General features: G+C 34.3%; 1 protein-coding gene across 4 annotated transcripts in view; it reads left to right on the forward strand.

The window, feature by feature from the left end:
• ATP11A (ATPase phospholipid transporting 11A) overlaps nt 1-26,640 on the forward strand; it is a 123,711-nt gene that overhangs the window by 79,660 nt on the left and 17,411 nt on the right. For all 4 annotated transcript variants that reach the window (XM_068678712.1, XM_068678689.1, XM_068678698.1 and 1 more), the window contains exons 6-25: nt 225-353; nt 1,178-1,281; nt 4,290-4,340; nt 6,643-6,707; nt 8,265-8,346; nt 9,471-9,621; nt 10,672-10,869; nt 12,605-12,778; nt 14,237-14,400; nt 14,678-14,749; nt 16,015-16,088; nt 16,326-16,429; nt 17,635-17,816; nt 18,506-18,757; nt 21,280-21,454; nt 22,131-22,233; nt 22,505-22,650; nt 23,590-23,649; nt 24,320-24,447; nt 26,237-26,372. In XM_068678712.1, coding sequence (XP_068534813.1) covers nt 225-353; nt 1,178-1,281; nt 4,290-4,340; nt 6,643-6,707; nt 8,265-8,346; nt 9,471-9,621; nt 10,672-10,869; nt 12,605-12,778; nt 14,237-14,400; nt 14,678-14,749; nt 16,015-16,088; nt 16,326-16,429; nt 17,635-17,816; nt 18,506-18,757; nt 21,280-21,454; nt 22,131-22,233; nt 22,505-22,650; nt 23,590-23,649; nt 24,320-24,447; nt 26,237-26,372 — 2,550 coding nt within the window. The remainder of the gene's footprint in view (nt 1-224; nt 354-1,177; nt 1,282-4,289; nt 4,341-6,642; nt 6,708-8,264; nt 8,347-9,470; nt 9,622-10,671; nt 10,870-12,604; nt 12,779-14,236; nt 14,401-14,677; nt 14,750-16,014; nt 16,089-16,325; nt 16,430-17,634; nt 17,817-18,505; nt 18,758-21,279; nt 21,455-22,130; nt 22,234-22,504; nt 22,651-23,589; nt 23,650-24,319; nt 24,448-26,236; nt 26,373-26,640) is intronic.

The raw sequence follows: 26,640 nt of genomic DNA on the forward strand, positions 1-26,640 counted from the left end.
CTTGCAAAATGGCTTGAGATCCTGAGAGGAAGGGTACTACAAGCCTGATTCATTTCACAAGGTGTAATTAGTTTCTTCAGAGATATTTCTGTAGTTCTTTACTCTTGTGGTAACATCCTGGTGCAAAGAAAATTGGTGATTTTTAAAAATATTTTAATTTTTGAATAGGTTTTGAAATCTGAAATTTGAGGTGACACAGGATTGATAAATGTTTTTTCCCCTAGGTTGGAGACATTGTGATGGTAAAAGAAGATGAAACATTCCCATGTGACTTAATATTTCTCTCCAGTAGTAGAGAAGATGGAACATGTTTTGTTACAACAGCTAGTTTGGATGGTGAATCCAGTCATAAGGTAATCAAATGTTCTATATTTTCTTTTTAAGGCAAAGTTTACATTTTTCTTTTTTTTTTTTTTTTTTTAACACAGAACATGGTATAACTTAAATGCATATATTTGTGAGCAGATACATTGACTTGTATAACTTTCTGACAGTTGACTAAATTTTTCTCAGTTACACTATTCTATGAAAAGATTCAAACACCCTTTCAGTACTTAAAGAGGGCTTATAAAAAAAAGATGGAGAGTGAGTTTTTACACAGGCAGATATTGATAATGACAAGGGGAACAGTTTTAAAGCAAAAGAGGGAAGGTTTAGATTAGCTATAAGGAAAAAAGTCTTTGAGAGTTGGTGAGGCAAAGGAACAGGTTATCCACAGAAGTTGTGGATGTCCCATCCCTGGAGGTGTTCAAGGACAGGTTGGATGGGGCATTGAGCAGCCTGGTCTAGTGGGTGGCATCCCTGCCTGTGACAGGGGTTTGGAACTGGATGATCATTAAAGTCCCTTCCAACCCAAACCATTCTGTGATTCTGTGATATTTATTTGCAGTTTTGACTGTGTTCAGTATAGGCATGCAATTTACAGAGATAATTCACAAAATATTTTGTACTTAAATTTCATATTAACCTGATCTGTGAGTATATATGGCAAGGTACCTGCATATAATGTAGAAAGTTTCCCAATAAGGAACATTTAAAGGTGCATCTTATTTGAAATATTAGCTCTTATGTGAAAGCTAGTAACTATGTTTCACGATGAACTATATCTGTATATTAATATTTTGTATATCTGTCCATATTCTTTTTGTTCTTATTTACACCTTTTTATTCATTCTAGACTCACTATGCTGTTCAAGATACAAAGGCATTTCACAGTGAAGAAGAAATTGATGCATTACATGCTACCATTGAATGTGAACAACCTCAGCCTGACCTTTATAAGTAAGAAAGTAATTTTATCTCTTTCATTTAAGGTACCCTATCAATATCATCATTAAAAGATCCTGTCTGCATCTGCATGGTTAGAGTGGGCCCCAGAGTGAGCTTGAAATCTATTTAGTCACCATCCGTGCAGGTAGTTCAGTGGCCTCCTCTAGAGCAGTGGTCTCCAAAGTGACCCCAGGGAGTGTGCAAGACAGTTCATTGGGGTGCGCGAAGGAAATTTTAGAACTTCTACTTAGTTTATTTTTCAATGTAAAAAAATAAGAAAGAAATCAAGTATTAATCATATTTAATGTATGTATTGATACTGACACTCTCATTCAGTCTGTATGTCAGAGGGTCCACAGTTTGAGAAGTATCCTGGGGCAAGACTAGGTGTTCCATGATGCGGAGAGGTTGACAGGCACTCAGACTTGTTTGTTCACTTTCAGTGTATTGCAAAGCATTGTGGTTTTGTGTGTGCCTGGTTAAGTGGTTTTACAGATTATATTGTCTAGTTCTAACTAAACTAACCTCAAAAAATGGACAAGTGGCTTAAAAAGATTCCTGCAAAGAAGCTGCATATTGAAGCTAATACTAATAACACAAGCACAAGAGAACAAGAATATGGTAGAGCAAACACTTCTACTCTTACTACGAGCTCTTCATTAGCAGTTGGCCAAATAAATTCAAAATTGTGAAGACTATTTGAAAGATAGATTTAAATCTGCTATTGTTAACAATGAACACCACCCTACATGCATGTTGTGTTTTGGCATAATGATTGTATGAAGCCATCACAATTATCAAGACAATTAAAATCTAAGCCTCCAGAACATGAAGACAAACTTCCACAGTTGTTTTTTTCAGCGATGTTTAAAGTCATGTGATACTCGATACTTTAGAAAGTGGTTTAGAAAATTTCAGTAAACTTAATAACAAATCTTTAGAAGACTCTCTTGAACTTTCTTACTGAATAGTGAAAGATGAGAAGCCACGTATCATTGGGCAAACACTTGTTCTTCCTGCTGCAGGAAAGATGGCTGAAATAATAGAGAAAACAATATGGCAACAAAATGAAATACAGTCCTTTGCCAGCAAATACTGTTGGAAGGTACATAGGAAACACTGCTGAAGATCTAAAGAACCTGGTATTAGAATAAATTATGCAGCGTGGGATATTGCTGTACGGTTGGCTGAAAGTACAGATATTTCTAATATTTTTTAGCTTAAGGTATTTCTAGATTCTGTTTCAATAATGGAATACATAAAGAACTACTTTTTTTTGTCTGTGAGTTACTGTAATAAAGACATAATAGAGAAGATATGTTCTGAACAAATGACTTTTTAATAAAAACAATGTCTTATAGAGAAAATGTGCAAGTATAACTACTAATGGAGCAGCTACTTCTACTGATATGAAAAAGGATCCCAGAGTAAGGTTACAGAGCTGGCACCACATGCGAAATTCATTCACTGCATCAGTCATAGACAAGCTATTGCAGTAGCAGGTTGGACCAAGAACTGCACGAAGTGCTACGGGATATCATCAATTTGATTAATTTTATAAAAACAAGACCTTTAAATAGAATCTTTACAATGCTTTGTAATGAGCTGGCGTGAGAGTGACCATGTACCACACAGAAGTACGGTGATTATCTTTTGCCGAAGAGAGTTGTCACACTTAGAGATGTTACGTATTTTTCTTTTACAAAGGGGCTAGTGTTCTGAATTTCCTAACCTTTTCTGTAAAGAAAAGTGTCTGTCATTAGAAAAAATAAACACACTAATGTGTCCCTTAAAAGTAAAAATGCTGCTTTACCACTGTGTTAGGGTGCCTGATGCCGACCCTCCTGTGACTGGTGTTGACACAAATGTATACAGGGAATGCTGAATCTTTGCAGACTCCTCATAGATCTGCTTATGGTGGTAGGACTTTGTCCAATGCATTGTTCATTAAATCCTTCTATATTTAAGTACACATGTGTGCTTAATTCTCCTCGAGGGTACTAGAAAAAATCCTCAATAATCACAAAGTGTTAAACCAAAATTTTCAGAAATAAAGAAGTATATTAAATCATGTAGGTCTCACTAAGAATATTACTCCTAATAAATTTTAGCTCTAAAAGGTTTTTGTACAATTTATAAGATAATCTTTAAAATACTGTGTATTTCATTTTTATCTCATCCTTTTTTAAGTTCTATTTTTGTGTATGTTTTATCATGTACACAATGTACTAATATACTAGTACATATATTTAGTTTATAAGGAAATATAGCGGGGGGTGCATGCTCAAAACTTTTTACTGATACGGGTGCATGATCTGTTAGGTTTGGAGACCACTGCTCTAGGCCACCTCAGCTGCTATTCGTAGGTGAAAAAACAGAGAAACCTGGTGCTTTCAGGAACTTTAGTGAACTCTTCTCTGGCTGATGAACAGTTACCTGGTATTTTGAGAGCTCTCTAGCTATTCCAGCAGCCATTGTTGGAATGCAGGAGGAAGGAAATATTTTAAACTTCTTCCTTGCAGGGCAGTAGGGCCTACTTGGTAGTACCTTTGAACTGCCTGCCATAAGGGTAGGATGTGACAGAAAACGGCATGGTCTTTACCAACCATTTCTCCAGCTTTCCTTGTTTTTCACTCTGCCCCACCAGCAAGTAGGCTGGGGTTGTGCAAGAGACTGGGAGCAGGCAGGACAGACGACCTGAACTGACCAGAGGGGCACTCAGTGCCATATTAATATCATGTTCAGCAATATAACAGCAGGCAGGGGGTAGTCTCTGTTGCTTGGAGATGTCTATTTATGGGGGCTGGTGAGCGTTTGCCTTTGCATTTTTTTTCCCCTTCAGTTACTGAATTATTGATAACTTGCTTTTGCTCTTCCAGTTTTCTTTGTATATATATGACCCATATATAAAGAGAATTACCTGTCCTTGTACATTAAAAAAAATGAAATATTGAGAGATATATACATAGCAATACACAAATTAGCTCTGGTATAAAACTACTTGTATATTTCCCTTGCAGATTTGTTGGTCGAATAAATATTTACCATGATAGTAATGAGCCTACTGCAAGGTAAGGAAAATACAGAGTTTATGCACATATAATCACTATTAGGATTGATTGTTAAGATATCAATAATGAGAATTACTTTTGTTTTACCAGCATTGTGCTGTCTTGTCTTATTGATATAAAGTATTTTTCTCTTAAAAGTCTGTAGACTGTAATTGTGTATATCATAAATATTTCATCTTTTTCCTTGAGCTTTTATTTGGTATGTATTTAGCTTGTAAATGTTGTTGTGAGTATTTTGACAGTACTTTGGTAATATTGTTGCATTAGCAGGGGGCCTTTGTGTTTGTGTTTCTCTTCTTCTTCTTTCTCCTCTTCTGCTCCTCCTTCTCCTTCTTCTTCCTTTTCTATCTTCTCTTCTTCCTCTTCTTCATCCTCTTCTTTGGGGAGATTAAACATACCAAACGTCATGTTTAGTTTTACTGAGGGGTGGATTTGTATTTGTACATTTGCCTAAGAAGTCTTAAACATTGTGTGTATTCAAGAAGGCAACATCCAAAGAAATGGACTTTATATGTTGTATAGGAAATGATAATTTGTTATCCTGGGTCTGGCACCTAGAAGGGTCTTCCTCCTGTGCAAATAAGTTTCATCCTGAAGTGAGTGAGGTAGATTCTCCTCAAGGAGCAGTTAGTGTAGCCCAGGACATTCTTTGTATGGCAAATAGAGAATAAAAATAAAGCAGTACAAATGTGTCATGCGTCTTCATGTCTCTTCTGTATAAGATCTTCTGAGTACTAACAAGGAAAAGACTTTGTGTACCTGATTTTTGTTCAGGTTCTTTCCACAAAGAGGCAAAGCAATTGGAGGGAAAGTTGTCTCTCTTGGATTATATCCAAGGCCCCAGCATGTGGGAAGTTAATTCATTCTGGCTAAGTATTTTCTTAAGCTCAGCGTGTCTGTAGATAGGTAATTTTCTATCTCAGTAAGCAAAGAGGAGGGAAAATTTGGCTGCTGAGCATGTCAGTGATCCCAAAGGAAATATCTATGACTGCACTGCAAAGCAGTGAAAATCTCTTGTCACCATCCAGAGCAGATCATGTCCCTCTCAGCTGTTCTGGGCTGTATTCTTGCTTGGGGGTCTCCGAGATAAGAGGGTCAGGCAGAGCCCTGGCCTCTTGAGCTGTTGCAGTGACAGCTGCCTGCTTCCAGGCAGGAGGTATCCTTTCCTGAGGATCCTCCTGTCCTTTCTGTGTTGAGTGATGCATCATTTAATAGTAGATTGCTACAGTCTGCTGTGAAAGCTGCCTTTTTTTTCCTTCTTCTTTCTGAAGAGCACTTTCCTTTGTAATCAAAACAGCAATAGCCTGCTCTGTCTGCAACACTGTGACCAAGAAGAGAATTTGTGGTGTTAAAGCTCGTATTCCTTGGACAGAGCTATTGGAAGGACTGTTGGCATTTTTTTACCATATCAGGATACAATGTCCTATTACCAAATCATTCCCATAACATCACACCACTGGTTTAAATGGAACTAGTAGCAGGTTTTACATCAGAACATCAAAGTTACGGCCTTGGGGTTTTTGTTTTAGAGTTCCCTGATTTTTTATTTTTTTATTATTTTTGAACTCTTTGAATAACATCCAAAACTACTGAGTTTATTTTTTTTATTTTTTTTATTTTTCCATTGCTATATAAATAGTCTGGCAATACTTTAAAATGTCATCTGTGCAATGCTGCATGTTGTCTGTCTGTAAAGAAGTCCTTGTTTTTGCACTCCCATGGTGGATTGTATTACATACGTTCCAAAATGCTATTTTAGACTCTATGGGGATCTTTACAGTAATTCCTCCTGCTTCTCAATAAGTTATTTTACCTATATTCATCTTTATGCTATGAAAAGTATACAGTAAATTTCAAGCAATACCTTGTATACCATTTATACTTGAAATGAAAGGGCAGAACATACTGTCTTTAATAAGTAACTCTAACATGAACGAAACTATAATTTATATAAACCTAAAAAAAGACATGAATTAGTATTTTTAAAAGTAAGTAACTTGCAATTAGGATGATGAATCTTTATTTGGGTATTTACATACATGGTTGAAATGAACTTACTGTTTTCTCAACACGTTTCAAAATGAAATTGCTAATGCTGGACTTGGACTGTGAGGTTATTAGCTTAATTGTAGGTATCTACATTTTTTTAATATTCACTTAAGTGCTTTAAGTACCACCTATTAATTTTTTCACACAACATAAAATTAATTGAGTAATACTACTTTCCTGTCTTAGATGGCTTCCATTAAGGCCTGCTGTCTCTTTCTAAATACTTACATTTTGTAATGTTTGTCTTTTACAGGCCATTAGGATCCGAAAATCTGCTCCTTAGAGGAGCCACTTTAAAGAATACAGAAAAAATCTTTGGTAAATATTTGTGTTATTTCGGTGAATGCTGAAGTAATAAGCAGACATCAAACAAAGTTACAAGTCTAGAGTTGCTACCAAGAATATGATTTCTATTGAATCACTTGATTTACAACTTTTCAATAAGGTTTGCTGTTTCTAGAAATGCAATAAAATTAGTATTAATGATGTTCCATGACTATAGAGATTTTGGGGAGGGGTAAAGACGATTCAAATTCTTCCTGTAAATATTTGGGTTTTGAACAAGCATTGTGAGTAAGTGTTGTTCCAAACAAGGTAATAAGCTTGAAAAAAATTTAAAATCTGTTTTGCTCACTTGTCAAAACAGGCAGATACCCATAAATAGGGCTGATCAAAAAAAAAAAAATTAAAAAAAAATCCACCTAAACAGTTCCTGATTCCAAATTAGACTTTCCACTAGTCACTGTATTTTGTTTGTGTGATCTGTCCTCATTCCATGGAAGTGTTTTAATACTTTAGCAGAAATAGGAAGCACAACATGGAATACATGTTTCTGACATTCTTCAAGCAAACCAAGTGGTAGGGGTAGTTGCAGTGTTACAAACAACCCTTTGCTGGAACTGAAAGGGACAAGGTACAAGTCATCCTCCATCATGTACAACTTTCATACTCCACAAAAGGAGATCAGAAATAGCAATGAAGTACTCAGCCTAAAACGTGAAAATCTTAAAAGATTTTCTCAAAAAAACAAAAACATTAAAAGTATACATTAATTTAAATTTGTCCTCTTAGCTTTGAATTGGTATCTGAAGTAGATAACTAATACAATTAGTTTGTAGCATTTACATAAACTTGAGAGCATGATTTTGAGATCTCAGTTAAATTGTGTATCAGGCAGAGATGTGTAAGTGGCTGTTCCTGGTCTGTGTAACGCATGCAGTGTTTGCCATTACCCCAGTATGATCCATATCCAAAACTATATTATTTTTATCAGTGTGCAGGGGTGCTGATTTAATATGCCCTTAAAATCCATTTCCTTATTTACAGCTTTTTGTAGTTGTTTTTAATCTTCTGAGGGTTAGTCTCTCAATCTGAATTATTAGCAGGAATAATCAGATCACTCTTTTCACTAAGTATTAGATTTTTCTGAGGAAAGCTAAAGCAGTAGCCTTCTATTATTCTTCTTGGATGTATCCTGTAGTTTAGCCCTTGCTGAATTTTCTTTCACAACATATAATTTAGATTCTAAAATTAAAAAAAAAAAAAAAAAAGAAAAAAAAAAAGAACTTATAAACACAAGATGATTTATTCAAAATACAGCTTTGTTTTGGCTTTCATTCATAGCAGAGAACATGTTAGGAATTGGAAAATGTGGCTCTGGAATGTCATCTGAAATGCCATTCTTAAGATTTCCCCTGAAGAACCAAAATATTAAAGCCATTTTTAGTGTTTGAGTATTATCCCAATCTGTATCCTTTTTCTTCAGACCATAGAAACTTAGAGAAATGACAGGGTATAATAATCTAGTGAGTTGTATTGTTATTAAAGTGTTATTCTACTGTACAATCTTTATTAAAACAAATTGTCTAATTTCAGGTGTTGCTATCTACACTGGCATGGAAACTAAGATGGCATTAAATTACCAGTCAAAATCACAGAAAAGATCTGCTGTAGAAAAGTAAAAATTTCAATATTTCTTTGGGGGTTGGAAAACTGCATGTTTGAATAGTGAATAAAAGGGGATTATTTTTATTTTGCTGAAAGTATGTGATTAAAAGATGTGTTTTAAAGAAAATGTGGTTTAAAGAAAAAAAAAGAGGTAAAAGGACTTAAAATTTTCATTTTTGTGTGCTTCATTTTTGATTTATAAAATGAGTCATATAACTCCAGATAAGGTTCTCAATACTTCATTATCGTTACGTGTTCAAAAGAAACCACCTTAATGCAGTGCTTACCTTTTTAAGATATGCTAGTTTAGCTGTTCCAGTGGACTTTTACTGATTAGAGTATACCTACTGACATTTTTCCACGGTTATGTTCTTCAGTATCCTAACATTACTTTATATTACAATTAAATTGAATTCAGTAGAAATAACTCCTTTCAGTTTGGACCAACTGCAATAACACAAAGCCTATGTGTGGCATGTTTTTGTTGTTTTATCTAAAATCATAAATTCCCTCATCTGTTTGTTTGTTTGTCTGTTTGTTTGTTTGTTTTTGCTTTAATAAGTAGAGAGGATTAGATTCTAGTCCTGCTCTACTATTTGAAGTCATCACATCTGTGTAAGGTGTCCAACTTTGTGGAATAAAAGAATGTCATTGACTTAGGCAATATGTACTGACCAGCTGACAACCCTTCTCTTATATAGTGACTGAGGAATGATGTGCCTCTTTCTGTCCTTACTGGTATATAACCCGTAGTTTTTAGTTCATGCCCATCATTAATGTTAACATAATTTTAAATGCAGTGTTCTTGCTCTTTCTTTTTTATATCTGTCTAGAAACAGTAACAGTTGAACCATTGCAGCTACATTGCAAAATGTTCTAGATGCATTTTATTTCTATTAAAGTACTTTTGCAAGTAATCTTACATAATTATAGCAGTTAACATTATAAATAGTAAGTGGTCCTCGATAATGATTTTCTCCACTGGGAAAACACTGTAGAGAAGTTATTAACATCATGCAATTGTTAGATTTGCAACAAATGTTAGGCTGAAGAACAAGTGTATTTTTTAAATAATCTCTGTAGTTTGTATACTAATGGAATTGTCATTTTAATTTTTACTTTATTTTCTTTTAGATCAATGAATGTATTCCTTATTGTATACCTCTGTATTCTCATCAGTAAAGCGCTAATAAATACTGTCCTGAAGCACGTGTGGCAGAGTAAAGACTATCGTGATGAGCCATGGTACAATTGGAAAACAGAGCCAGAAAGGAAAAGGAATGTGGTATGGAAATAAAATACCAAAAAAGTTTCACTAACCCCTACATTTATAAGAATTCTACTGAAAAGTATATACAGCCTGCTTGTTTACAGGTCATGAATTGTTACTTTTCCCAGCAGTGGTGGTGGTATATTTTCTGGGAAGCCTGTATATGAATTTTTGCACATAAGTTGTTTATGTGAATTTAACTGAAGACTGATTAAGCACTATGAGGTCTTTGTTTTAGTATAAAAACTCCCATGCAAATATGTGGGGTTTTTTGTTTGTTTGTTTATCTTTTGAAATTCCTGGTATTGATGTGAATTACATCAATAAGAGAAGAGCTCAACTCTTGCAAAGAAACATAGGACTGAAAGGAATCACCCAACTAGTGGCAATTCCATAACAGACATTTGATCAAAAGAATCTATTGTAGAAATCTCTGTCATTATACCTCTCAGTTTCATATAGTCCTGTAACTGTTATGAGCACTAGAGACCAGCACAGTTGCCAGTGTCCAGCATCCTTATGAGAACAAGGATATAGTCAAGGAAGAATACCAAGAAATGAACTGAGCCCTGTATTACAGAAAGCATAGTATTACTTCACTAAATATTCCCAAAGTGGAAAAAAATTTCGTTACACTAAATGATGATGATACTGCCTGAAGGTTATGTAATCTAGTAATCCTTGAATGACTTACTATAGTTTTTTGATATTCTTCTGGTAATTTGTGAATATGCAAATGCATATTGTTTTCTTGTTCACATAGAGTTGTTCACCATTCATATGCAGTCGCTCTCATTACTTGCTCTAGAACTTTGCAGCAGTAACTTGTATCTTTAACTGTATGTTTCTAAAGAAAAATACAAAGTTAAAAAGATGTTCCTTTATGCCCAAATAGTTGTGTTATCGATCATGAAAGTTTGCATTCTGTGCTGAACTGTGAGATGTGAATGGTGTTGCTTACTGTTTGAAAACTGTTAGAAAAAATAATTTGCAAATCTAAGTAGTCACCTTCCCGTTTTTGATGGTACATGAAAAATTAATATTTTTGTGTTGTTTCCTTGGCAGTTTCTTCAAGCATTTACAGACTTCCTTGCGTTCATGGTTCTTTTCAACTACATTATTCCTGTATCCATGTATGTCACTGTGGAAATGCAAAAATTTCTTGGTTCTTATTTCCTTACATGGGATGAGGAGATGTTTGATGAAGAGACAAGTGAAGGACCACTGGTGAATACTTCTGACCTCAATGAAGAGTTGGGACAGGTAAATTTCATCAAATTATACATTTTTCTACTATTTCTGCCATAAAAATAAATTTCATTGATGTACAGTAATTTTTTATTTAAAAATTCATTGCAACTGTGATTTTTTTGCAGATTTAAAATGAATTTTCTTTAGTGATATTTAAATTTAAATTATTAAATTATTAAATTGGTGTTTCCATTGTTGAAATTTATTTTAGGGTTTCATATCATATTTTATATATTGTAGCTAATCTAGAAGATTAGTTCTGTATTATTTTTTCCTACACAAATGCTCTCTTACATATTTGCTAATATATCTTTGCCAATATGTATTTGCCAATATATATATATATATTTGCCAATATGTCTTTGGCAAATAATATTATTATTGTACATTCAAGCAGGAGCAAATTTATATATCTTCTGAATCGTTTGCAGATTCTGAGACTTTATGCTGAATCATCTCACCAAATTTAAGTTATCCAGAAAGCAGATATATAATCTAAGCTGTTTGGGAATTTTCCACATTCACTGAACAGACACATCAGCACGCACACCCCTCTTAACCTGGCAGAAGTGCCTGCAATATAGATACAAAAAGGCATCTATATTATAGATACCTATATAGTGGTTGTTAAGTAGCTACGCTAGATAATTAGCTCTGCCTATCATGGTTAACTGTATTAGTAAAGGATAAACACTTCATGAAGGTAATGATTCCTCTCCATTGACTATAGCGGGAGGTTATATAAGCATCTAAATTCCTTAAAGTAAAAGGAGATGAAAAGACACCCTTTGATGACGCAAAAGGCCCAGAAGGTGGTGATCAGTGGCATGAAGTCTAGCTGGAGGCCAGTAATTAGTGCAGCGCTCCAGTGGGTCCAAGTACTGGGTCCTGTCCTGCTTAACATCTTCATTAATGATCTGGGTGATGGGGCACATTGGGACCCACCCAGGGGAAAGCATCTTTGCAGAAAAGGCCCTGGGGATCCGGGAGGACACCAAGCTCAACATGAGCCTGCAGTGTGCCCTTGTGGCAAAGGTAGCCAGTAGCCCCCTGGTCTACATTAGGAGTGGTGCCAACAGGTGGAGGAAGGTGGATCCTTCCCCTTTGTACAGCTCTGGTGAGGTCACTTTTCAGTTTTGTTTTTGCTGTTGTTAGCCTTTAATGCCATGGTTTACTGTAAAAGATAAAAGGAATCAAAAAATCAATATTGAGACAGAAAGAAGAGACTTTCAATGCAATAACAATGCACATATTTTTAGTACATGTATATAACTGTACGTGATAATTACTCAGTGTTCATTTACACTAGAGTAGTTGTAGTGGGAAACTTTGACAGTAGCCTGAAGACTGTTCTGAAAGGAACTGATGCAAATCCAGGCATGCACATTAAGTAATCATCCCTGCCAAATGAAATTTTTATTCATTTTGTTTCCATGAGTATCTGTTTTGCAGCTAGCAAGACATTAAAAACCAAAAAGGAGCTTGAGAGAAAAGTAAAAGTATGTTAAACATTATTTATAAGTGTTGTCTGGTAGGAGAGCTTTACTGGTACTCTTGTATGATAAAAAAAATTAGTTCCCCATTTCCATGGAAGATGATTCCTGAAAGAAACTTCTGTCTTTCTTTTCTGAAATAGCTTGCATCTTTAAAGAAAGGTGTAGCTCAGTAACATCCAGCCCATTTGTTAAGATACCTTGAAAGGTCTCTGTTCATATTCCTGCTGTTTCTAATTTGTGTTCATTTGCAGATTGAGTATGTCTTCACAGATAAAACAGGAACATTAACTGAGAACAACATGGCATTTGTAGAATGTTGCATTGAGGGGCATGTTTATATACCACACGTTATCTGTAATGGCCAAATTCTTCATGATTGTACGGGCATTGATATGATAGATTCTTCTCCAGGAACAAGTGGAAAGGTATGGTGACTCTTTCTAGGTCCTTGTTTTTTACAGTGAAACATGAAAAATGAATTATGCTGATGAAGGGAACTGCAGAAATACAGCATTCTTGAACTTCAGTAACCAAAGGATATACCTGCAGGGAATGTATGACAGCATGAATGCTTTCCTTTCATAGTTCAGAGTAAGATTTAGATGCTTAATAGGAAGTTTTCCAACTTACTGAAGCTGTAAAACTGAATTAAATAAAACCCAGAAATGCAGAACTTTCTCTAGTTAATAGATAAAGATACATAATAGCTGATTTCCATTTTACACTGGCTTCAGTAGGGAAATCAAGGCAGGAAACTCGTAAAGGGGAAAATGAATGTTCAATGCAAACACTTGCTCAATCATCACTGAGTGTATATGTGGTTATAGAAAGGTTTATAATCAAACTCATTTGCTTTTAAAAGTGAATTAATATAGCCACATCTGAAATGTATTACACGCAGCGAGTACATGCTTTGGCTTTTTTGGAACGTAAAACAAATTAAAATAAGTGAACATTAAGGAGAATTCACATGTCAGCAGACGAGCATTGTACAAATGGGCAGGATAACCACAACCAATGGACAATATGTTTTAAAATGTATCAACACAGTCTCAGATCATACTTTCGCCATAACCTTCACCATGGCAAAATAAGATGTCTTAAATTCAACAGCCTTACAGTTTTTACCCATCTGAACATGGTCTCAAGGTAGCTGTGTTTTTGGCCTCAAATTAAAATGGCACAGACACAGTTTGTATTGAACAGCACAGAAGATTCAGAAACAAAGATACAGTTAGAACACAGCCATTTATCCATGAAATAGAAATCTCTTTGTGGTGTGACTCTCAAACCAGAAACAAGAAATGGCTAAGGTGCTATTGCCAAACCATCTGAAACGTTATGGAAGTTGTTGGCTCCAGCTGCCAGAATGTCACTCCTTTTGTCACTCCAGAATGTCACACTCCTTTTATTTTATATAGATCTGAGAGGTGTTCAAGCTGCACAAGAAATTGAAATCTCTAAAACCTATTAACACTTGTGCTGCAGATGCTGTGTCGCTCTGTCTGGATTCAGGACTCCTAGAATTGTACCTTGGCTAGTATTTAATACTGGTTGTCAAAGTTTAAACAAATTAAAAACAAAACAAAAAACCTTTAGCCACATGTAGAATCTCAGAGGAGGCAAGAGATGCACACTGGGTTTTTGGGGGCCATCAGCATCTTGACTTGCATGGCAGTGTTAGTAGTACTAGCAGCTATTAACCAGTTGTGTGACACCACAGGGTTGGCTTCTCTTAAAGGGCAGGTGACCTATGATACTGCCTGTATATGATAATAAACAGTAGTAATCACTGACATTACTAGCCTCCAAAAGAAAAAAGCTTTTTAAGGAATACTTGAAAGTGATAAAAACTAATGACAATGATTTCTTTTATTTATTAGGAGAGAGAAGAGCTATTTTTCCGAGCTCTTTGTCTTTGCCACACTGTTCAAGTAAAAGATGATGACAATGTAGATGGATTGAAGAAAAACGAGCACTCAAGAAAATCTCGTATATATATATCATCATCACCTGATGAAGTTGCTTTAGTTGAGGGAATACAGAAGTATGTATGTAATTAAGTATAGTACTTTTTAAATTTGGAGATCTAATTACTGAAGTTCAAAGTTGTTTTCAGCAAAAAAATTCTAATAGCAAACACCAAATCATCTATAACTGATGATTTTCTTAATATGCAGTCATGATTATATTCATAAATCAAATAAAAACAGTTGTGTTTATTTTCTGAAGATAAGCTCAGCTTTAAATCTGTCTGACATATTATGTTATGCATATTAAATTTTTATTGTGTTCATTCTCTTTATACATGTTTCATTTTACAGACTTGGTTACACCTATGTAAGCCTGAAGGACAATTACATGGAGATCTTAAATCGGGAAAATAACAGCGAAAAGTGAGCGCTTAAAATACATCAAAATGAGTCAGAGGAAAGAAAGTTTTATTGATATGTTTAATTAATCATTCTTTCCCTATATGTTAATTTTAAATTCAAAAAGTCACAAATTGTGCGTTTTAGTATAAATGTAAATGATCTAATACTTACAATTTTAAACATACACTGTAGTTTTATATCTTTAAGTCTGTTAGTTTGACAGTGTATGAAATAAGGAAAATTGAAATAACAACAAAAGTGTGACATGGTGGTTCTTGACCTAATGTTATAGATCAATAGTGTTAGGAACTAAGGATATTTTTCCTTTGTTTATATGGTAAATGGTAATTTTTTAATAAAGTGGTATGAGCCCAAATTGTATCACAGTTTGTAGGTATAGTCCTGATCCAGCTCTTTGTTAGAATCTTCTATTGCTTTTAGTGAAATAAACATTGTGGTCTTTTACTGGCTGTAAGGTCGTTGTAAGGACTTAGAACTGAATGAGCTAATTAACCATCAAATCTATTTCATAAGCACAATATCTATAGAAATGAATCCTGAAAAGATTGATATTTATGTTTGTGCTGGAAAAAAGGGGGAAAAGAAGATAGAGTAAATGTTTAATGTATATAAATTGATAAATGATATAAAAACAGCAGAGCAAGAGTTTCTGTTCATTTTTCTTCCTAGAAAACAAAGGAATGTGGGATGATCAAGTCAAATCATAAAAACAATTACAATTATAATAGTGGCAAGCATAAGTTTTTTGTTTTTTTTTCATTTTATTAACTTGTCAGTTGACACTTGAGGAGGAGTTATGAAATTACTTTGGCACATTTAGGAATAGTCAGAATTAGAATTTGAAGAATATTAAATAAGGACTTCCATGTAAACATCTCTGTATTTCAAGTCCTATGGCTATGCCTAGGTATTATAGGCATGGATTTTGTTACTCTTTAGGTAGTATAGTGCTCTTCTACGAGGTTTCTAGTCTTCTGCTAAAATAAGTTATATTTATTGTTTTCGGGAACTAGATATTGAAGAACATCACAGAACATCACGCATTCAGATTCTGTTTCAAGTAATTAGCAGTTGAGCCCTCACCTCTCCATTTGCTATTTGTAGTGTGCTATTTCATTCTGTAGTACTTCATGTTCCATGGTATTCAATATAACCTTTCATGTTAGGAGTGATATTTTATTCCATATGCTTGAAGCTTTAATACCTAGTTTAGGTATCTGAAAAAAACAAGAGTTGTTTAAAAAAATATTCTGTTTCTTTTTCAGGTTTGAATTATTAGAGGTTTTGAGCTTTGATTCTGTGAGACGGAGAATGAGTGTAATTGTTAAATCTTCAACAGGTAGGACTACCACATGCTGTGTCCTGTTAGGTGTTTTTATTTCACTTAAATTTATTGCAGGTTTATCAAAGAGTTAATCATTTTTTCCATGGTCTGTGTGCCTTTCATTAAAAAAGGGGAATGGGTATCAGCATGTGTGCAAATGTTATAAAACTGTTGGAAGAAATCTATTTGAAAGGTTTCTTATCTGGATACAAATATATCTGGCTGTTTTGAATTCCATGCTGTCTCTTCTAGGTGATATATTTCTGTTTTGTAAGGGAGCAGATTCTTCCATATTTCCTAGAGTTAAAGAAGGCAAAATTGACCAAATACGATCCAGAGTTGAACGCAATGCAGTGGTAAGATTCCAGCGGGTATTAAGTTTCTACTGAGTTGTTCATGTGATATCAAAGATTTTAAGTGTCCTGACCTCCTGATTGATATTGTAACAGATTTTTCTTCCCAGGCACAGAAATTATTCTATACCCAAGTGCACACACGCAGTTTGTGTTATTTCCTTATCTGAATTTTTACTCCATCTCATCTTCCAAGTAGCAGTTCTGGTGAGATAGGAATGCATTAGGTATTCATTGATGTAAGTTATAGGTTTTACTACACAAAACAGTTGTCAGGTAATTAGAAATGAAGGAGGCTAATGAAACTGAAAGAAATGTTCATGCATCATATCGATCCAATGATCTGTCAAGAGAGAAATCCAGCTGTTTCTTCATCCTAGTTAATTGGTTATAGGACTTCTACATACAGAAGCTTCTGAGAGAAGATACAGGCAGACATCTGGCATCTGTCCTTATCAATAGCAAGTGTCCAAAAACTTTCTGAATTCTTGTCCTTGCATTTGTACTAAGCAACTATACAAAGACCTACTGGAATAATGTTTATGAAGATAAGCGCCAGTTAAATGGTGTTGTGAGAGGCAATATATTTGAGATAGCAAAATATTCTTTCTGTGTTATAGCAGCTTTTTTTTTCCCTTATGTGGTCTATGCACTCTGTTTTCTTATTCATCACCAAATCCAAAAGCTTGATCCAGTCTGAAACACCCACAACTGAATTCTAGTTTGCAGTTGATTGAAATGACACAGTTGGATTTTCACTTTGAACACTCACTGTGATGTGTTGTCTCTGTCCTTGTCCCTGTATCTGCTGCAACACAGCATCAACAGACTGACTCCACAGAGCTACTATTTATATCAGTATTATTTCTTCTGACTCATCCTGCCTAATTATAAAGATAGGGAAGGAAAGCTTTAGCATGACCTTCTTTTCCCTGGTAATCCCGTACATATAGTTGGGTGGCTGATCTGTTTCTCTTCTGGAGGACTGAAGTTTGTCCCTCAGGTTGTAACTGCTTCCAGGGCAGCACAGAATCAAGCTGACCCCTGTTTTCTCGTCTATATTATACTATACTCGCTTTACTATAAAAATGAGCATGTAAATGAACAGTAAAATCATTCAAATTTTTCCAATATTACAGTGTAAACAGCAAGAAATCTAAGAACAGTTGTATGGGATGCATATTGTTTCTTTTGATTACATTCTTTAGGAGGGACTGCGAACACTGTGTGTTGCATATAAAAAGCTCACTGCCGAAGAATATAGCAATGCACAGAAGCTGCTACAAAATGCAAAGTTGGCCCTCCAGGACCGGGAAAAGAAATTAGCAGAAGCATATGAGAAGATAGAAAGAGATTTTATTTTACTTGGTGCTACAGCTGTTGAAGATCGGTTAGTACATTTCTTAGGGATGTTTAGGACACTTGCTCCAGTGTTTATAAACAAGGAAATGTCTGCTAGGGGAGGTAGTTAATGGCTCTCTTGTAGCTGTTTTTCTGGATTAGAGATAAGTCCATTTATTGGAGTGAATTCCATATCTCTAGTTTACTTAAGTTACTCATGGTAATTTTATGAAATAGTAATTTAATAACAATAGGTACAAAAATCAGTATATTCAAGCAATATACATGTATTGCACCTTATTGAGCAAACTGTAGGGAAATGTTTTGGAAGAAATAACTATGAAATGGGTATTGAGGAAATAAAGGAAGGATCTATGTTATGTCTTAAATTTAAGAACTGTATTAAAACTGGGAGGTGACTTTAATAACTCTTCAGTAATTCTTTACTTGATGTCATTAGCTGAAAGCACTAAAAATGTTTTAAGTGAAGTACTTATCTGGGGAATAAAGCATCTTGTCCTTTAGGCTATATAAGTGAAAGGTGAAACTTTGAGCACTTTGCAAGTGTCAAATCATTTATAATGTACTAGCATTTTTAGATTCACACCTTGGGGAAAATTCTTAGATCTAATCACTTTTATTGAAATTTTTTATTTGGTTATGAAAAGCTTTCAAAAAGAACCTGTGAATTTCTCATTTCCAAGCAAACTATTGTCTGATGTCAATTGACTTCCACAGGCTACAAGAAAAAGCTGCTGACACTATTGAAGCACTCCAGAAAGCTGGAATTAAAGTTTGGGTTCTGACGGGAGACAAAATGGAGACTGCTGCAGCTACTTGCTATGCTTGCAAACTCTTCCGGAGAAATACACAAATACTTGAGCTAACGACAAAGAAAATGGAGGAAAAGAGTTTACACGAAGTGCTTTTTGATCTAAGCAAAATTGTCCTAAGGCACAGTGGCAGCCTAACCAGTGATAGTTTGTCAGGGTAAGGAAAAAGTTGAATTTTCAAGCTAGGAATGGACTTCTGTGCATTTCATAAATAATTACATGATTGATTGAATATCTTAAGACCACCAATATAGTGTTTCGGTTTCTGTTATCATAGTGTAAATTATTGCATGTCAATTACATATAAGTTTGCTCCGTATAGGTTTACATTTTTACAGTTGTGGCTGTCTCTCCATCTCATTACTGGTACTGCTTGAAATGTTAAAAGAAAAATCACAGCTGATTTTAATTATATATCTTTCCACTGAAGCAATACTGATTCTTGGCAAAAGCAATAGTGAAGTAAAATACTGTTTCACACTTCTAAAAGGGAAGCAGACATGATTTATTTCTGTAATCAGAGTCAGTATATGACGCGACTTTCTTGATAAGACCACGTCCTAAGGGAGCTATGCTGTGTCTCTCTACTGTGCTATTTCTAGGGAAGATTATCATGTATTTACAGACAGGTGACAGGCAACAGCGTAGTACCACATCTTCTGGTGTGCATAAAAATAGTTCAAGTGCCCTAAATAGAAAGGTAATTATACAGAAAACACTGACTTACGTGTTTTTTGAATGTCAGAAGAAGGATAGGAATCATGTGCAGAAATGATTTCCTTGAAACATAGCAGGGAATAAGATAGAAAAATGGCATTATAAAGCAAAACCACTGGTATAATATGAATGCCTCATGCTAGTAGCTAGGCTACTTACTTGAAGCTTAGTAGCTGATACACATTACATAGTCCTTTAGGTAACCTCCTTTTATACCCCGTAAAAAACTAGGAATTAGACTGAAAAAGATATTTATCATCTTAAGATGTTGTTGTTGGTCTTCAGATGTAACGATGTGTATTTGCTTTGTGTTTCTTTTTAATGTGGAATGAGCTAGTATGTACATTTTGTGTACATTTACAATGAATTTATAGTAAAGGAACAACAAGGAATACAAAAAGTATTTGTGATACTTTAACAGAGAGATTGTAAAACTCCTAGCCTTATGGCTTGAAACTCAGGGCTGGTGCATCTGTCTTAGCTCTCCTTATACTTAAATCTCATTGGTCTAATCAATCACATTTGCATATTCAGTTAAATATATCTCTTAAACTTCATATTTAAAAAAGAACTTACTAATTGTCTCTGTATCATCTGTTCCACTTTCAGCTTACATTCCACAGTTTTTTCAGCTTATGTTTAAACGTGTTTTTTTACTTTCTTGTGCAATACCAATTTTTTAGACATTAAGACTCATCAGAATTTCTTGTGTTTGGCTGCAGAGTTGGAAAATATGCAAATATATTAATAGCAAGCTTTTGCCTGAATGTTCAAATTCAAGCTGAAAACCTTTCACTATGATATGGCCAACGATCAGTACATTGCCTAGGCTTCATTATGATAAATTTTTGGTAGATGTTTTGTTATACTAATGGTGTTGTCCTATCTGTGCCAATGGTAGCAAATTGGTGAAAAGTATCTGTAAACTATTTTAAAATACAGTTTGCGGTACTTTACATTATTTGTCAAAAATAGCGTCTAGTAGGAAAGATGGAGATGCTTAAAATAGGTTAAAGAACATTAATAAATGTGGTGGTTTTCACTGGTCATGGTGAAACCATGTTTGTTGAAAACCCACACACGGTAATATTACCTTGGAACACTGAAACTAGGACACAAATAAACCTGACTTTCTGTTTATACAGCACTCACTGCTGAGCTAGAGCCTGAGGCTACTGAGTAATTTAGGCAAATGGAAGGGAGCTGTGAAATAACTAGTTGGGATGCTGCAGAAAACTGCTCTTGCGGTGTGACTCTCAGAGTAGAGCATCTCCCCGTGTTGTTCAGCATATTTTATTGTGCTAAATTGTGCTTTGTGCAACCATGGCTACCCTTTTAGCAATGCCCACATTAGCTGTTTGAAAGCTTCCCCAGGTGTACTTGTATCAGGCTTACTCGAACTAAACGCAAGTATGCCTACCATAAATGCAAACAGTAGCCTTAACTCTCCAGGCCAACAAGTCTCTTTTAAATGTTGCCTTCAAAGCATTGTTTAAGCATGGTTTAAACTCCTTAAATGTAGGCCCCTGAAAAACAATGTTACTTTCCCCATCAAAGTAGATTTTGTAAAAAGTACCAAGGGCCTTTCTTTTTAACTTTTTTCTCCCTGTATTATGGAATGTTCTACAACTCAGTTTACCTTACAGCATTTCTTGGAGCCCTTTGAGGCCACTGCAAGACTATTTCTTATACACTCATACTCACTGTCCAAGCCAGTGAGTTATCAGATTGCTGTGTTCAAATTGCTAAAGCACTGAATGCATTCAACATAAGCTAGAATGTTAAAATGTCATACATAGAAATCCTGTACAATGAATTTCCTTTTGAGGTGTATTAATGATGCAATATTCTCTACTCACTATTTTTTTCATTAATTAATTTTCACAGAAGACCTATTGCCAACATTAAAATACGACTGAGAATTTTACAGTGACTCTTAGTTTATATTTTATTCCTGAACAGGCTTTCAACTGATATGCAAGATTATGGTTTAATTATTGATGGAGCAGCATTATCATTAATAATGAAACCAAGACAAGATGGGAGCTCAGCTAACTACAGAGAGCTCTTTCTTGAAATTTGCAGGAACTGCAGTGCGGTGTTATGCTGTCGAATGGCACCTCTACAAAAAGCACAGGTTTGTATTTCTTTTCTGAAGTAGCATATGCATGTAAATATTGGAAGCTAATATTCTGTACGACTTACAATAAGTTAAAATGTTAACATTCACTTTTGTATCTTCTAAAATGGAAAAAGCAAAAAGAAACCAAACAAAATGAGTAGGGCTAATTTCTACTAGCAAGCAATTTAGGTAATGGTATGCTAAAATGGCACCCAGCTGTGTACCTGAATTTGACTTATGTACATATTGTGCAAATTTTATGGTTGGTACATGCTGATAAATGAACGTATTTAATGAATGGAACTAATTGCTTCCTTTTTAACCTAACAAGCTTTGAATTGTCAACTATCTGTTGATATTACAAGAACCTGAATTATTTATTATTGTGGGGTGATATTTAATCTTTATTTTTAATATAAGTGGGAAGTCAAGTTAGAAGAATCCAGATAGAAAAACGTGTGCATTACGTATTTTAAGTACTTGTTGACTGTTGTATACTAGTTTATATCACATAAATTTTTTTTTTTGTTAGTAGAAAATATTTTTAAAACAGAGAGCCTCCTATGATCATAATGTGTAGTGGTTAGACTGGGCAATACTGTTTTTGTGTTCATCATTTTTAATTAATTGTATACTCATATGAAATAACCAAGCCATCATAGATGAGTTTTTAACACTACTTCTTTTCTAGATTGTAAAATTGATTAAGTTATCAAAGGAGCACCCTATCACATTAGCAATTGGTGATGGAGCAAATGATGTCAGTATGATTCTAGAAGCACATGTTGGTATAGGTAAGTGTGCTTTTTAGAGTATTAATTGAAATGAAATAACAAAAACACTTACTTCTTTAAAGTAGGTGGTCTAAATTAAATTCTGCATTTTACAGACAATTTATAGTGCATTTGCCTCAGGAATTTTATGAAGCACAGTTGTGATCATCTACTAGATCAATGTCATTGCATTTTTTTATAATTTCATAGCTTTTCAAATAATTGTGTCTTTTAAATAGCTCTTCCATTATTAAACAGCTTCATCTTTTTTTTTTCTTTTTTTTTGTTTAAGGAATCATTGGCAAAGAAGGTCGTCAAGCAGCAAGAAATAGTGACTATGCAATACCTAAATTTAAACATTTGAAAAAAATGTTGCTTGTTCATGGGCATTTCTATTATGTTAGAATATCTGAACTTGTGCAATACTTCTTTTATAAGGTAGGATAATGCTTCTTATAAGTATGTGAATCTCAATACACATAATAATATCTAACTATATGTAGTCAATGGTACCAAAATGCTGTAATTCCATAAAGGGATTTTGTTGACTTCCAGATGCAAAGTTGAAATGGGATTATTGTTGTTAACCAGATCATGAAGTGGATCTTTTATATAAGTGCATTCTGTAATCAGTGCTATGGTTAAAAATGAAATTTGCCTTTTCTCTCTTAAAAACTCCAGCACTGACTTCATTAACTTCTTGGTTTTCTCTACAGTGGCCTTTTAAATCAAATTGCAAGTAGTATTTGAGAATTTAGCAGAACTTAATTTATGTTAGTTTCTAAATTCATTGGGTTAGTGTGGGTGGAGAAAGTTTATAATGTGCTTTCCCTTTTTTAAATAGTTTTATTACATCGAAATGTTGGGATCCAATCAAAGTTCTTTCAGTAAGCAATGGAAGATTATAGAAAGGAAGTTTCAGAGGATAATTCAAGCTCAGTGTTTGATTGAATCTATAGTTAGGAGGTGATGAAGTTTGGGTCACAGCTAGAAACATCTTAAAAATTACTTTGCTGGGAACTCTGCTAAGCATAATATAAACATCCTTGCTCATCACAAGTTGTGTCCTACTGTGGATTGCATCTTGTTTTGCCTTGCCTTAACTGAACTGTGTTCCTGCATAACAAATTAACTGCCTTTGAATTTTGAAACTGTAGTCATGTGAGTTTTCTTTCAAAATATTTTAAGTATTTTTTACCAGTATTACTGTAAGATGGTGATGGTGTTGATATTTAATGAATGCAACTCTTTCTACTCTTTCTGCAGTGTTTACTGTTACTGGTGTTATAAAACTGTAATATGCATAGCTATACTATTACACAGCATATGCATTTGTGCTTAAATTTCACTTCATAACTGTGTCACTTTATCTTTCAGAATGTCTGCTTCATTTTTCCTCAGTTTTTATATCAGTTCTTCTGTGGGTTTTCACAACAGGTTAGTGTTTTTGTGTTGTTTTTTTTTTACCTCACTGCTGAATTTTTTTTTTGTCATTTTTTAAACAAATGGAGCCTTTGACACTGTACCTATTCAGCCAATAAAATTTCTAGGTTAGTTTACACATTGTAAAAAGAAGAGTATCACTTCTGATTCATATGATTTTTAGTGGCAGTTTAAGTTACAGAAATTAATTTGATGAATTATCCTAAAAGCAATGTTCTTTCAAAGTAAAAAAATAACAGAAAAACAAAAAGAGTTAGTCCATGTGTAATCTCTGTGGAACCTGTAAGGTCCATTAGGTTTAAACTTATCAATCACAGACAGAGGCAATCCTGAAAGATAAGTATCTGAACTAGCAGTTCATTTTTAGAATTCAGAATGTAAAAGAACAGAGTCATCTTTTCTGGGGTGTACACATACAAACTACTAATTCGGGACAAATAGCATCATTCAGTGCGTTGAAATGAAAAAAAAATAAATGCATAAAGATAGGGAAAAAGGGAACTATTGTTCACCAGAAGAGTACCATCTTTTAGGAGATAAACCAGTATTCTCCCTTATAAGTAAGTTTTTCTGAAAAAAATGACTCATTCATTTTAAATCAAGTGTAATTCAGTGGATTGTTTTAAAATTAAAACTAGCTGATTTAATTCTTTTCCATCTACAGCCTTTATATGATACTGCGTATCTAACACTGTACAATATCAGCTTCACTTCCCTTCCTATCCTCTTGTACAGTCTAATGGAACAACATGTCAGTGCAGACACACTCAAGAAAGAGCCTTCCTTATACAGGTAAAATTAATGCATTAGACCCCAAAGCTTGACTATTCAGTTGTGGAATCTATCTCTGTTATAACCAAAGTCCTCAGGATTTTGTACCACAAGGTACAATACAACATCAGATAGACTGCAGCAGAAGGGTTGAAGGCCACATGTACTGTATATAAACTATTGTAGGTGCATGTTTTTAACACGTATATTAATATACTGCAAGCCACACCATTCATAATGTTACTGAGAACATAATAGAAATTACTATTCTACAAATCAAAATGTGATTTCTTTTAATACTGTTTATTTCCTCCAACCATGGGGAATAGAATAATAGATTTTTTTTAAGGAAATCATACTACATACATGTTTTGTTCTGAAAGAAAAGAAGACTGTGAGTTAAAGTATTTTATCATATTTATATTCTGTGGAATATTCTATTCCAGCATTGTCATCTACATATTTCTTACTCGCTAGTGGGCATTAAAATTGTGACTGGTTTAGATTCTTAACCATTTGAAAAACAGTTCCCTGCATGTAATAAACAGCATGTAACCATCTAAATTAGGAACAGTGTCCATTTTTTTTTATTCTTGTAGCAGCAAAACCAGTGCATTTTAGAGGGTGGTAACACTAGATAATCAAAGAGCAAACATTTCTGGAAAGAGGTAAAAGCTGCCTAACCGGTAATCAGTGCGTAGATACTGTTTAGCTATGAAATGGAAGAGGAACAACGGATGCTATTGTCAAACCAACACCAGCCTCCCCATTTGTTTCTTATTTTTTAAGTGTTATCAGTTTAGAAATGGTAACTTGGAAGATTTTTCATTTTCTTTTTTGAAATTTAACAGAGGCTATTTGGTCAAAAACACTGCCTTTTTGATATCTAACAGTTTATCGCCATTTTGGGCAATAGTGCAGTTGTTCTAAGACAGGTCAGGTTACAGTTAACCACATACGGTTTTGCACTAAATATTACTAATTTACTGGGATAGCATACAGTGATAAATGACATAATCTGGTCATCAGACACAGTTTTTAAACTACATGTGATGAAAACATTGGTTCATAGTAAGTATTTCTAGCTACTATGTGAGATTTCTGTAATTCAGGGTTTTCATTTAATTGTGTGCTGATTTACTCTCTTGTGTTTTATGGTAAATGGCAAGTTGATACATACTCTTCCTGTATGCCAGAACTAAACTTCTACTATTTAAATTTTTCTGTAGTAAGAGCATATATGGCAGTGAATAGTTCTATTTTTGACTAATCCATGTATTTTTTTGTGGGAAAACATTTAAGAAATGCAATTTGACCTAAGGGTTCAACTCAGTTGCAAAATCCTTGTTTTCCATGTTCCACATAAAATTAGTATTTTGTTTTGTTGCAGTGCTCTGTGTAAAAGTATCCCGTGGGAAACAAAGCAAAGTCTCCAGAGACCTCTAGTGTTTTTATTTACAGTCCACACTAGATTGTCATGTGCACAGCAGGTACTTTCTGTAAAAAAAAATAGAAAAATAAATGTGTGCAGAACAATTTACAATGCAGTTGGAATAAGCAGAACTACAGGCAACAGTTAAAAGGGTTCAGTAAAAATTAAATTAAAAAAAAAAAAAAAGGAAAAAGGAGGTATTCAGGAAGGATTTTGATGTGGAGTGGTAGATGGTTGTCATGGTGAAATGTGGCAGTTTCGCATAAGATTTCCTAATTATATTTCTTTCAAAATATATTTCAAAAATAATTTGATGTTGTTTGTCTAAGTTTATTTTTTAACATGCTATTATGAATGCATATATCTTGTTTTACACAGAGATGTTGCCAAGAATGCTTTGTTGCGCTGGCGTGCGTTTATTTATTGGACATTCCTAGGAGTGTTTGATGCTGTGGTATTTTTCTTCGGTGCCTATTTCTTGTTTGACAACACAGTTGTGACCAGCAATGGACAGGTTAGTGTTACACTTAGTGTCGATCAAAGGTAATTTTTTAATGTCAAGTGTGTTCTGTCATCATGAATATTTTATGAGTTATGGTAAGATAGATGGGATATCTGTTTAGTAAAATCTGAATTATTTAATAGGAATACTGTGTATCAGTAAACAGGCATAGCACTGGATACAACTTTGGAGAAATATATATCAGAAAGTCCAAGAATTCCTTCAGACTTTACGTAGTAACCTTTCTGTTTTATGCTTAACATTCATCTGATGAATATCT

This window comes from Anas acuta, chromosome 1 (genome assembly GCF_963932015.1).
Source record: "Anas acuta chromosome 1, bAnaAcu1.1, whole genome shotgun sequence".
Classification (NCBI taxonomy): domain Eukaryota; kingdom Metazoa; phylum Chordata; class Aves; order Anseriformes; family Anatidae; genus Anas; species Anas acuta.